This window comes from Marmota flaviventris, chromosome 15, assembly GCF_047511675.1.
Source record: "Marmota flaviventris isolate mMarFla1 chromosome 15, mMarFla1.hap1, whole genome shotgun sequence".
Classification (NCBI taxonomy): domain Eukaryota; kingdom Metazoa; phylum Chordata; class Mammalia; order Rodentia; family Sciuridae; genus Marmota; species Marmota flaviventris.
Window position 1 is genome coordinate 69,595,879 of NC_092512.1, and position 14,757 is coordinate 69,610,635.

General features: G+C 35.8%; 1 protein-coding gene across 1 annotated transcript in view; it reads left to right on the forward strand.

Annotated features, from left to right (window-relative positions):
* The window catches only part of Dnajc5b (DnaJ heat shock protein family (Hsp40) member C5 beta), a 207,129-nt gene that overhangs the window by 186,145 nt on the left and 6,227 nt on the right, over nt 1–14,757 (forward strand). The window contains exons 4-5 of the mRNA XM_027932906.2: nt 8,873–9,086; nt 10,430–10,601. Coding sequence (XP_027788707.1) covers nt 8,873–9,086; nt 10,430–10,601 — 386 coding nt within the window. The remainder of the gene's footprint in view (nt 1–8,872; nt 9,087–10,429; nt 10,602–14,757) is intronic.

The following is a 14,757-nucleotide window of genomic DNA, read 5'->3' on the forward strand; positions in this document are numbered from 1 at the left end:
GCAAGAAAGGTTCAGCCTTTATGACAACCAAAGAAAAAATACAGACTACTATCAAAAAGCAACAATTAGACTTTAGATGACTTTTCAACAGAGATAATGGGAGCCAGAAGACAATGAACTGAAATCTTCAATATGATGAAAGAAAACAACTAATAACTTACAACCTTATATGCAAGAAAAGTACCCTTCAGCATTGAAGTTTAAATAAGAAATATGTCTTAAGCCTAAAAATGTGAGAATTAATTATCAGGAATATGGTCCCAGATGGATGGTCAGACATGCAGGAAAGAACTAATAATAATAATAATTTGAGTAAATGTACACTAATACTAATTATATAATATTGTTAAATGCTAACTGTACAAAATAATTATTCTTCAGGGTTTAAAGATTTAAAGACCTACATGTTACCGATAGTACCTAACTTGAGAGGGGGCTAACAGCATTAGTGTTTATGTTATCTTAAAGGAAGAAAAAAGTGCATTAACATAGTTTTAATAAGTCAAGGACTTTGTAAACTTTGGAAGGACCCATAATATAATACTAATTTTTTTAATCAGCTTTTTTTTTTTTTTACTGTCACTAAAGGATTCAACCAGGACAACTGTAGAGGAACAAAGGTTTATTTAGGGGGGCTCATGGTTTCAGAGGGCTTAGTCCATAGAAGGTTCCATTCTTCAGGGCTCAATGTGAGGCAGGATATCATGGTGGAAGAGTGTGGCAGAGGGAGGCAGCTCACATAATTACCAGGAAATAGAGAAGTCTCTACTTGCCAGATACAAATATATACTCCGTAGCCCAGCCCCAAATGAACCACTTCCTCCAGCCATATCCCACCTGCCTTCAGTTACCACTCAGTTAATCCCATCAGGTGATTTTTCACTGATTGGGTTAAGGCTTTCATAAGCCAATCATTTCTCCTCTGCATCTTCTTGCATTGTCTCACACATGAGTTTTAGGGGGACAACTCACATCCAAACCATAACACTCCGGAGGTCCCTGGGCCCCAAAAGCTCACAACCATCTCACAAGGCAAAATACATTTTGTCCAAAAGCATATAATGGTTATTAATTTGTATGCTTCTAAAAACACAAAGCCTTAAATACACAACTTTAGGGAGAATTATGCAAATTTTAGCCATGGTGAGAGAATTCAATAAAATGGCTGAGGATATAGAAGATGCAAACAAAGCAATTAAAAAATCAATATTGAATGTTATTAATATAAAAACAAAGCACCCAGCAGATACAGAATATGTATTCTTTTTAAGTATACGTGGAACATTCATAAAAATAATGAGTCATTAGGCAATTCTCAAACTTTAAAGAATTCCAGTCATACAAAATGTCATTTTGTTCTCGACTGACAGGGCAATTAAACTAGAGAGCAAAAAATTTAAAGTAACTTTAAAATTTTAAAGTAACTAGAAAATTCCTGTGTTTATGAAGATTAGGAGATATAATTTAAAATAACTCAGGGGTAAAATAAATTGAAATTAGAAAACATCTCAAACAATGCTATATATTAAGATGTGAAATTCACTTAAAGTACCACTTACAGGGAAATTATAGAGCTCAATGCACACAGTAGAAAACTGAATCCAGCAATAAATTAAAAAATGCATAATGACTAAATCAAATTTATCCCAGGAATATAAGATTCACTAAACATTAAAAACTCAACCAATCATAATAACAGATTAAAAGAGGAACAACATATCTTCTCAACTGCACAGAGAAAAAAATGTTTGATAAGATTCAGCATCTATTCACTTTCAGGAATTTAGTAAAAGAACAAGAAAAGGATAGCAGCCGAAGCTGCTCTCATTTAACATTATACTGAAGTCTTAGCCAGGCCAGTAAGATAAGGAAAAATGTGAATGATAAAATAATTGAAAAGGAAAAAATCATTATCTGAATGTTGATTTAAATAACCAATAATTATTTACAGATTTTATGACTGAGCATGCAGAAAATCCAAACAAAACTATAATTTAATAAAATTAAGAAATGAGCTTAGAAAGTTTGCAGGATTAAAAAAATGTATAAAAATTCTTTATATCTGCAATGAAAAATTAGGACAAATTTAAAGTTTCAAAACCATAAAAATAATTAAGTTCCTATGAATAAATCCAATGAAGCATGCAGGATCTAAATGATAAAAACTGTAAAAGTTTGAGAGTCAATTAAGATCTAAACAGGTGAACATATTATACAAATCTTCAATTAATCTACAGAGTCCATGCAATTGTAATGAAAATCTCAATAAATTTTGTGAATGTGTGTGTGTGTGTGTGTGTGTAAACTGGCAAGCTGATTATAAAATTCATGTGGAAATGTAGAGGATTCAGAGAAATCTAGAACTCTTGAAGAAAAATGTTGAAGAACTTCCTTTTTAAAATACTAAGACATATTTTAAAGCATTTTAAATATTTTCATATTTTAAAGCATCATATGTAAGACTGCTATTGGGTTGGAACACACCTGTTGGAACATCCCAGTGGTTGAGAAGGCTGAGGCAGGAGGATTGCAAGTTCAAAGACAGCCTCAGCAATTTTGCAAGGCTCTTAAGTAAATTAGTGAGACCCTGTCTCAAAATAAAACAAACTCAGGGCTGGAGATATGGTTCAGTGGTTAACCACTCCTGGGTTCAATCCCTGGTACCAAAAACAAACAAAAAAGGTTGCTATTGGCCCAGAAATAATTAGAGACCAATAGAGCAGAAGAGAGATCCTAGAAATCCAGAGACAGTATTTTATTTATTTAATAAATGGTACAATAATACTTGGCTATCTATATAAGTAAGTGAGATTGGATGCCAACTTTCACTACATTAAAAAAAATCAGCTAAAAATGAGCCTTTGCCTTCCATTTGAAAGGCAAAACTATAAAGAGTTTAGAGTTTATAGAATGATATCTTTTTGGTTCATGGAAAGATTATTAATTCAACAAAATTAAAATTATGAATTGATGTTCCTCAAAACCAAGATCAGAAAGTTACAATGATAACAAAGACCCAGACGGGAGATGATATTTGAAATACATATAACTGACAAAGGACTTATATAGAATATGTATTTTTAAATGGAATAAGTAAATTTTAAAACCAAACTAAAATTTTATAGAAAACTAAAACGCACTTAATTACAGGATGTCCAAATGACATATATAAAAATCTCATTATAAATCACAATGTGAATACACACACACACATATATGTTGTGTATGTGTGTGTATATATATATTAAGTACATATTACATTTTATATATGTGTTGTGTATGTGTGTATATATATATATTAAATAACATTTTGTTTGTGTATGGTTTATGGAAGTTCATTTTTCTTTCTACCATCAGTTTCCTTCTCATCACTGCCAATTCTTTTCTAGAAAGAATAGTCTAGATCCAGTATAAGCTCAGATTCTGTTCTCTCCAGTATAGTCTGGGCCTATATTCTTTGCAGTGGGCACTGGCTCTGCTATGAGTGTGTTTCTAAAATTTCTAGGATATAGGAAGAAATCAATTCTTCACCCTCCCTCTTTTCCTTTGTCCTCTTAGGTGAATTTCTTCTGGGAGAGTAGAGGGGCAATCAGCTTCATGGCTGAGAGTTTAGCAGAAAGTCATCAGTGGGGAAATCTCTGAAATAGTAAAGAGCAAAAAACAATTGAAAAAAAAAAAAACAAACTGCAAGTCAAGTGGGGAAAGGCAGCAACAGACATAGCTATGCCATGGTTGGGTTCCCTGAGGCTCAGAGGCTAGTCTTCCTAAACAGGAAGTTCTCTGACATTCTAACCCCAAGGAGACAGATTTGTCCAAGAACTGGGTGACATGATCAGAGTCTGGCCCCAGTTAACACAGAAACTTGTAGAGAGTGTTAGAGGGACAAGGAAGACAACAGGACAAAGCATCACAATTCTTAGAACTATTCGACTGCCTCAAAAATGGGTAGATGATCTTGGGGGCCTTAGGTAATTACAATTGTAAACCCCATGTTTATCTATCTGCCACTCATTGAATTCACCATGCATTTTAGTTGACAGCTGTCATCGCATTTTGAGGTTAACCTGATTGGGTATTGGAAGCTATTTCTAATGGTGTTAGTTATAGCCATTCCAGATTAACAGGTGACTAAAAGCATCGGGAGATTTAAATTTAAAGGCTCACATTCTGACTGAATATTAGATTGCTTTTAAGTATAAAATTAGAAATGAAAAGAAAGACCTCTAAAATGAACAGGTGACTATTCTATTTAAATGTACTCCAAACACTTCCTTAAACCCTAAATTCCTGACATGTTTTTTTTTTTTTTTTTTGCTCTACAGACAATTACTAAGAGGGTGGGACACTAAGCAAATACCTCCTTGAGCAGTTGTGTAATTTTGGCAGCTGTCTCTGCTCACCATCTTTCCCAAGGATTCCTCCCAGCCAGGAGCATCTGCCAAGAGGAGTCAAAAGGCTGCTGACGACCAAGAGTTGGATTTGTTACAAGTGGAGGTGTTCCAGCCCTCCACGCCTGCCAACTCCATTGTTAGGGGAGTGTGATGAATGGATTGATGCATCTGCCCTTGTGAGCTTGACAAAGATCCAAACAGCTTAAAAAATGACAGAAAGCCAGGCTTCTCTGTCTTGGGCAGTGTGTATCAGTCTGCATCTAGGAACAAGGAAATGGATGTAAAGGGGCATTTTCCAGGGATTTTTACCCCCCCTCTTCAAGGCAGAATTAATAGCCTTTTATTTTTGATTGGCCTAACATAATATCTTTAGAACTATTAGGGAAAGGATCCTGTTAGTATTCCAGGGAACAGAGTGAGAATTCCAGGAATACTATACTCCTTAAAATAAATGAGCTTGAAGAATCTATTTGAGGCCTTTTGATGATGATCACTATTCTAGTTTGAGGATTTTTTTTTTTCTTTCATCCCTTATCCTTAATATAGTAGTGGGTCATTTAAAGGAACTAGAGAGCTCTAAAAATGTTTAGGAAAAAACATTAAGTAATATGTATAGATTTTATAATAAGTAAAAGTTAAATCATTACCTATAATCTTGAACGGTGCAGCTATGAACTCTGTTCATTTGGGGTTATTCAATTTTCTTTTTTTTTAAATTTTATTTTTTTATTCAATTTTCTGACTTCTGCTTATTTTTCTACTATAATTTTCCCTATATAAAGACACTATATAAGTGTGTGTGTGCGTGTGTGTGTGTGTGTGTGTGTGTGTAGGTCACCCAGGATGTTTCCAAATAACTAAATTTCCCAGTCAATTCTTTTTAAAAAAAAATTTTTATTTATTTTTTAGTTTTCAGCAGACAAAACATCTTTCTTTGTCTGTGGTGCTAAGGATCAAACCAGGGCTGCACGCATGCCAGGCAAGCGCGCTACAGCTTGAGCCACATCCCTAGACCCCCCAATCAATTCTTAACCCTCATCTTATATGACCTGCCGGCAGCGTTTGACACAGATGATTACTGACTTCACTTGGAGCCCAAAACCTCATACTCTTCAGATTTTTCCTTGTGAGCCATTTGTCTTTCTTTCATAGTTTCTTTTTCTGGTTATCCTTTCCCAAAACTTAGTCCTTGGACTTCTTGGAAACATTTTCTTGGATTCTCTTCCAGTTTCATGGTTCTAATGTCAGCTATCTGCTAAAAACTCCCAAATGTACATCTTGGCAAGAATTCTCTATCTTCATCTCCACTTAGAAGTCTAATAGGCATTTCAAGGTGTCCAAAATGGAACTCACGGATGTTAGAAAACTTACTATCCACAAAAAAATAAATAAATAAAAATTTAAAAAATCATTGAATAATGATTTCCAGGGGTTGGGGATGTGGTTCAAGTGGTAGCGTGCTCACCTGGCATGCACAGGGTGCTGGGTTCGATCCTCAGCACCACATAAAAATAAAATAAAGATGTTGTGTCCACCAAAAACTAAAAAATATTTAAAAAATTCTCTCTCTCTCTCTAAAAAAAAAAAAAAAAATTAGTGATTTCCAGTTGCTGTGCTCAAAACTTTGCTGCCATCATCATTCATCTTTTTCTTTCCTGCCCCACATTCAATTTATTAGCTATTCCTCAAATATATCCCAAATCCAGCACTTCTCACTAAGTCCTCTACTACCACACTGCTTCAAACCACCACGAGCCTTTTGCCTAGATCACTATAACACGTCTCCAAAAAGAGTTTCTTCACATTCATCTTTGCCTTCTACCATACTAAGTGATCCTTCTAAAACTATTGCTCTTCTTGAAAAACTACAAAGTCCTCTCCCGTGTCACCAGACTAAAGCCAAAATACTTAAAAGGATCTACTATGCATTCTGTGTTCCTTACTTTTGAAATTAAAAAAAATATCAACATCGGAGAATCATAGTGGTGATAAAGAGCTTGTGGTCAGAGTTGAATTGCTTGTGTTCAAAGCCTAGTTCTAATTATTAGCTGAGTAGCCATTGAGCAATATTCAGCCTCCCAGTGCCTAAATATCCTCCGTAAAATGGCATAATTTTGAGTGAACACACTTTATATACAGAGTTACGAAAAATGGTGTTTTGAATGGATAATTATGATTGTAATGTATTCCACTACTTCATTTTTATTTCTTCATGTATGTAAGAAATAAAAAAAAAAAGAATTTGGAAAAAAGGGATAATTATAATACCTATCTCATAGAGTTGTTGTGAGAATTAATGAATTGATATTTCTAATTTGTTTAAAAGTGATGGCATGTAATAAACATTGCAAAAGGTTAAAAATGACAAAATAGGCATTTTGTGCAATTTCCAGAGGTTGCAGTATAAATTTTGTGTGCATAAGAAACACTGACACCAATGTTCACATTTATAATAATTTAAAGGTACTCTAAACATTTCTCGAAATAAAGGCTAAAAAATGTTTGTACTAAACAAATTTGAAATGAGCTGTCATGTTTTTTTTTTATTTAGTCTGAGTTCAGAGTTAGAATATATTAGACATCATGATTTATACTTTTAAGGATTTTTGTACATTTTAAGCATCTTAATGCTGCACTGCCTAAATATTTACCTACTTTTTTTTTCATTTGTTTTTTTTAGATATACATGAAAGTAGCATGTATTTTGACATATTATACATACATTGAGTATAACTTATTCTAATTAGGCTCTCATTTTTGTGGTTGAACATGATGTATAATTACACTGGTTATGTATTCATATATGAACATAGGAAAGTTATGTCTGATTCATTCTATGGTCTTTCCTATTCTCATCACCTCCTCTCTTACTTTCATTCCCCTTTGTCTAATCCAATAACTTCTTTTCTTCCCTCACCCCCATCCCCTGTTGTGTGTTAGCATCCACAGAGAACATTCAGCTTTTGGTTTTTTGGAACTGGCTTATTTCATTTGGCATGACAGTTTCTAGTTCCATACATTTACCAAAAAATGCCATAATTTCATTCTTCTTTATGGCTGAGTAATAATTAATTGTATATATATATACCACATTTTCTCTATCCACTCATCTGTTGAAGGACACCTAGATTGCTTAGCTATTGTGAACTGAGCTGCTATAAGCATTGATGTGGCTGCGTTACTACAGTATGCTGATTTTAAGTCCTTTGAGTTTAAACCAAGGAGCGCGACAGCTGGGTCAAATGGTGGTTCCATTCCAAGTTTTCTGAGGAATCTCCATACTGCTTTCCAGAGTGATTGCACCAATTTGCAGTCCCACCAGCAATGTATGAGTGTACTTATCTACTTCTTAACCAGTAATCCCTAACTTTAATCCCTAAAACAGGTGACTTTTCATTGTACCATATAGATTGGCTTTCAAGCTATACTTACTTTTATGTTCTACTTCTGGACTTTTATCTCTGCATTAAAATGAAACATTCTACCTAAAATAACACAATAAGTAGAAGTTTATTATAACTACAAATACCTATGGTGGGCACAGTAGGAAGAAAAGTCATGGGTAATTTCTAACCAGGAGTCATAAAATTGAGTTTTTAGTGGAAAAAAAGTAGTTCAGACTCAATTTTGAATGTTAAGCATTATTTAAATCATCTCCAGGGGCAAGTGAGAGAAATGGCCACCAGTAGGAGTCTGGCACAGCTGACTTCTCACATCCACTCTTACACCTAAGTATAAAGAGAAGAGTAAAGAACATCCCCAATCCACTCTGAACACAGAGGATGTCCCAGACTTCCCAGGATCTACTTTAGGATCCACAGAGGAAAGAGGGCCCTAAACCCACAGCAAATGTCTACAGAGTGTTTGAAGTGGGAAGACGTAATTGGAAAGGGGTTAAATATACACTGGAAAACAAAGGAAGCCATAGTGTTTGTTTAGAAAGTCAAAAGTGAGTTAAGACTTATCAGTGATCTGAGAAGGGGTCATCAAATGTGTTCAAGGGAGTGTTAATTCAGGGTCTTCTCCTTTTATACTTTAATTTAACTTTTAGAATATGTGACATGAGGTTCTGTCATTCTGGAAAACTCCTCTGGTTCTAAATGGAATGTGAGTGTAAAGTAGAACCTGCTGCTAGAACCCTTAAGGGCCTCTATGTGTTGGGGTGGGCTATGGAGCGGCTTCCAGGTAAAGATCGACTTCACACACTTGTCCATAGCAAGTTGTGACTTAACAGTTGTGCCACTATTGAGAACTCCCTCGAGGATGTGTGGAGAGAAATAATATATGATTGTTTGTGCATATCAGGAAGAAGAGATACCATTTAATGAAAACTCATTTCTTGGTAAATCACCACTATTGTGAAACTGACATTTCACAGGACTTACACAAATAAAAGATGTACAAATGAACCCCACCTTTCCAAAATGTCTTTGTAATGTTTTTCAAATAACACTGCTCACATTTTTTTTTAACTTTAAAAGAAAATTGGCCCTGAGACACCATCCAGACAAGAATCCAGATGATCCAGCTTCTGCTGAGAAGTTTAAAGAAATCAACAATGCCCACACCATACTTACAGACATATCCAAGAGAAACATATATGATAAGTATGGATCACTGGGACTCTACGTGGCCGAACAATTTGGAGATGAAAACGTCAATACCTATTTCATGCTGTCAAGCTGGTGGGCAAAGGTAAATCAGATTTTTTTCCCTTCAAAAACAATTTTCTGGAAGATCACAGTATTCTTCCCTCTTTTAAACTTCATCTCAAAGAAAGACTAAGCTTACTGCCATGAAACTCTTGTAAATAAAATGACACAACTCTTCTACTGAGAGCTATTATCTGGGGATCCTGTTTGCTTTAGTTCTTCAGTTAATTATGAAATCTGTTCTGACTTAAAATACTGCTAGACATTAATTATATTTGAATTTGGAGCTTCAGGTTAATTCTGACTGGCCTCCCGTCCCTTCTATAGTGACTAAGAACTGACTCATTGCTCAAAACCAAAAATAATTTATTAGTGTGACAACTGTTTAATAAATTATGATAGGACAAATTTAGCCATGCACTTTACTATCTATAGCATGGGCTACATCAGCAAACAAGGTACTGGAGAGGATGAGGAGTGATTGTGTCACAGGCTCACATGGAGCCTTCTATGAGGTAGTGAAGAAGGAAGGAAGTGGTGGAGAACAGGAAGTGGGAGAGAAATGGACATCTGGCCAAGCAAAATGCAACTTTTTAAGGACTTAGTGAAGTCTGAATTAAATTTTATGTAGTAAATTTTGTTTGATCTCCTAGGAATCTCTAATATATGTATATTTGGTGATAATTCATGTTTGTTTATGAATTTTATTATCCTTATCTTCTGATAAAAGTATATTTATTTATAGCCAAGTGGCACACTCCTGTAATTCCAGTGACTCAGGAGGCTGAAGCAGGAGGATTGCAAGTTTGAAGTCATCCTCAGAAACTCAGAGAGACCCTGTCTCTAAATAAAAAATAAAAAGGTCTGGCAATGTAGCTCAGTGGCAAAGGGATCCTGGGTTCCATCCACAGCACTAAAAAGAAAAAATTATATTTACATACGTTCTTTCACTGAATTAGGAAGGGAAATACAGATCCCACCGAAAAGCATCAGGCTGGTACTCTGGAATGAAAGAGCTAGCTGGCAGGAGTGGGCTCGGTCAAGGAATGCTAATTGGCTTCAGATGCACTTGAACCTGGGGGGACACTTTAACCCAGGTGTCACTGCCCTGTGATAAGGATGAGTTTAGTGAAAGCACTCTGGCTCTACTGATGCACATGGCATTTCCTCTGGGTCGAACTTATTAGGCAAAACTTTATGAGGAAAATGGTTTTCAAGGAAACTGAAATGATAGTTTCTTCAGGAGGTGAGGATGAAGGTGGACATGCCATTGTGGTATCCGCTGTGATATCTTCAGGTCTCTTGAGGGTGCAGACTTGGGTTCTGGGATTGTCCTCCTCTCTACCAGGTCTCACCCCTTTTGTGCTTGATTTCTATGTCCCCTAGGCCCTATTCGTCATCATTGGCCTTTTGACTGGCTGCTATTTCTGTTGCTGCCTGTGCTGCTGCTGCAACTGTTGTTGTGGACGCTGCCGGCCCAAATCATCAATGTCAGAAGAGGACTTTTACGTGTCACCAGAAGACCTCGAGGAACAGATCAAGATTGACATGGAAAAAGGTGGAGTAAAATGAGAGTGGAGGTAGTGAGTGTCCTTTCATAGACCAGACCAAGCACCGGGTCCTATTAAACTGAGAGATCCAATGGCCACATGAGGGAAATCCCATAGACTACAGCTTTGGGTTGGTCTTTTAGGGAAAAGGAAGGGTCATTTGTCTTTACCAAGCATAGAGAAAAGCTGGTAATATCTTTAAATATGCTGATAACAATGCAAAGCAAGTACAATTCATGATCTCATTACAAAATATAGTGCACTCTGGGTTCAGGAAAGTTTGGGTGAGAGTGTCCAGGACATGAAACCCAAGGGAGAAATTTTTCCCAGAAAAAGCCTTTCATCTTGTTCCTTTAACGTCTCTAATGAAACAGAAAGGAATGAACATCAAAAATGCCATCAACCCTTAATTTTTCTTCCTTTGGATAGATAAAGAGGTTGGACTGGAACTGGAGCAGACTTCTCTTCTTCCTCTGAAATATAACTTCTTTATAAATTATATACCTTGAGGTTTAGCTTCAAAGCAGTGTCAAAAAATTGGGCTATTTGCTTTACCAAACCAGCTCCATATGTCTATGTGTATGCATTACCATGATAAATTGATTTTTCAAATTCATTCTGCCCGGTAATGAAAAAGAAAAAAAAATGCAAGGAAAGATAAGATCCCAGAGGATTCACACCAAGAATATTTGATAGTCTCTGGGAAATATCGTTGTTTAAGCAAGCCAGCATCAAATTGCCATTTTCCTGCTACCTCTCACAGCCACAATCCACTGTTGTTTTCTCCTGTGGAATGCATCATTTTTCTGGATTACAGACTTTATCACTGAATCCTAAAAGAACTCTGGACAGTTAACTAAAAAAATTACTTGATAATTCATACAGTGGCTCATTGTTTTCAGAACTGCTGGAATTTCAAGACGGTGCACTTGTCTGGATCAGACCATACTCTGGCTCTGGTCACACTGAAACAAATTCCAGGATGTCAAGCACAAGAAACTATTTAAAGGCTTCCACATGCCTTTAATTTCTATATAATGTGATACTATTATGCAGTATTACGCATTATTTTAGCTCAAAAGAAAAGTCATATTAATTGTACTGAGCCACAGACTCTTTCAGAATTGGGAGCTTAGAGAGGACAGAAAGAGTTTTTCTGCAACCTGTATCTCTTGCTATGGGGATTGTTAGTCCAACAACTAGAGGAGGTTTTCTGATCATTTTTATTATTGTCCTTGGAGCTAAATTGTGGGCTCATGATAAAATATGATTACTAATTTTTTTTGCTGTATTTGGGATACAAAAGGGCAAATTTATCTTTTCTCAAGGGGCATACAAAATGATCAGTCAAGCAGGATTACTAGTGAGTGGATTGATGGATTAAGTGGTGATATTTGCATGGAAACTCCTTATTTTTAGAGAAGGGATGATGACAGTGGCCCAACTTGCTTATGAATGATGATGCCAGCACATTAATCTTTTCTGCTGTTTTAAAAGGAGATAAACTATTATAAATTATATCACGGGGTGGGGGGTTGGGGCTGTGGCTGTAGCTCAGTGGTAGAGTGCATGTGTGAGGCACTGGGTTCCATTCTCAGCACCACATAAAAATAAATAAATAAAAATATTGTGTCCATCTACAACTAAAAAAAAATTTTTTTTTTTTAAAAAAAGATCACATCAGGGGTCACTGGCTGCATTAACCATATAGGATCTCTCCATAACATCTCTTGTTCCAGCCCAGTACCCACTCACTGACAGAGGACAGGGAGGGACAGAAAGACAGGAGAGTATCATCTTCATTATCATCCATAGTCTCGACCTTGTCTTAACTTTTCCTTTATATTTGGGAAAACCCAAACTAGATGAACTGAACCTAGATACCCCAAATTCAGTATTTCACACTTCTCTGAAAGGCTTCACAATCTTTGCTCTTTTGAATTAGATAAAAGCTCTACCAGGTCATTTCAATAGATCTTTGTGGAAGATTTCTTTTCGAAAACCGAAATCCAGACTAGGTGCCAGATTCCACCCAGATTTCCTCCCTGCTGGGGGCTTGGTGATGAATCTGTGTGCCTGTCACTGTTCTCAGTTTCTCTGACACCATAGAGCTACCAATTTTGTTTCAGAGGTCAGATTCTGGAGTCTCCTTTGACTGTATCATTAAGAATCCGTAACCAAAAGGATAACATTTTTTTTTTTAATTTCTAAATACTTAAAAGCTCTTATGCAGGGATGATCCGGGTTTTGTGGGACCTGAAATGTAATTTTTTTCAGCCCTCTTTAAGAAAAAGAACACAAAATAAGATCTGGCAGTGAATATTCATTTGAAATGAGAAAGTTGTAGAGCTCTGAAAAATACCACCTATATTACAAAATCGATAAAAGCAGCAGTCATATAATTAACTGCCTAACATAGCCCTGATATTTCCCTCTAATGCTGTATGGATGCATATTCTTGTCTTATTTTTTGTAACACATTTTCTATAGTAAAAAAATATATATATATAAAACTAATTCTGCTTCTCCTCTAGTGTGTTTGGCCCATTTTTTTTTCTTTTTTATTATTGGTGAATTAGAACGTGTTCGGTCAACTCTGCAACTCATTATTTATAGTGTTGTTTAGGGTTTGTCAAATTTGGGGAAACTATTTAGCTTATTTTATATAAAAAGATGTAAGATTTGCAAGAAATTTCCACAGACCACCTCTGTACATTTCAAACCTTGTTTCAGCATCTAATACTCCCCAGGCCAGAGCCCACTAGACACATTCATATTATGTGACATGACCTTTGTCTTAGATCTCCATGTTCAAGTAAGTGAATTGACATAATGAGCTGTAGGAGCATTCTTAAAGGCATTCCTACACCCACATGGCTAGCAATAATTAATAATACATAGAGTTGCTGCAAACCACAAAAACATAATCCACTAAACTCAAATGAAACCTATCTCCAGCTCTATTCTCCCTTAAGCAAATCCCCCAAAAGCTCTCTGTTTTCATTTGTCAGAGAGAAGGGAAAATCAGCATAGAAAGAGGCAATTTTTGGCTGATTATAGTCTATAAATATCTTCCTTTTTCTGATCTATAAACATAGACTCTTGGAAAGGTCTCTGAAGGTGAGGGCCCCGAAGCGTCAAGTACCATCAACTCTGCAGTAAATCCCTCAATTCTCTCCAGTCTAACATTTTATTATGAGAATCTATTCTTCATTTGCAGTTTGTTGCATTAATTTCAGATTTGTACTTCACTAACTCCGAGACTTGTACTTCACAGGTGAAATTAATGCAAATTAAGGCTGGTAAGAAAAAGCAGACCTCAAAAGCAGACTGTGCTTTCTGAACTGAGGTCTTCTGATAAATAAACTAACGTCTAATCTGTTCTGTGAAAGAAGGGATCTCACTTAAAGTTAGTAACCAAAGAGGGTTACCAGTTACTCAAATATCAAAGTTCTGTTCTCATAATTAATGAGAAGCAATGTACATCAAGATACAAAGTTGCAAAACTTAAATGTAAAGGCATCAGAAGAAAATGGGGGAGATTGGAAGGCAATGGTGTGACATTGGGCTTTCATAATTTTACTTTAATGAAATTAAATAAAAAGTGGCAAACATTGTCTCACTCAGAGGATTTTTAATCCTTGTGTTCTAGATAATGATAAAATCCTAGGGTTCTAGAATTGGGAGCAATCCATGGGGGCCACTTCATTCTAGATGGGATGCCCTTTGTTTCATTTTCTTGCCTTATTACATTGGCAAGGATTCTGAGCACTGAATTTACTGCTCCATTGTTGTTGTTTTGAAATTCTTAATTTTCAAATAAAATATATCATATTTTCATTGCACTGGGTTTTGGAAATTATCTAACCAGTGCTAAATTTCCATTTTCCTGGAAAGTGGAAGGGGAAACAAATTGAGGTGAGATATAGTAGGGTGAGGAGGAATGGGTAGATCTAGGGATTTATATTAATTGTCAGTCTAAATGTCATACTTCAAGTTATACTGTGCTTGGAGATTTGACCATGATATGAATATTACAACTGGAAATTTATTTTTAATACATGAAAACTGATTTGAATGAATTAGCATTTCTTCTATTGTCTCTTATCCAGAAATGCCAAGACATAAATGTAATAGAACTAATATGAGATAATGCTTTCTCTA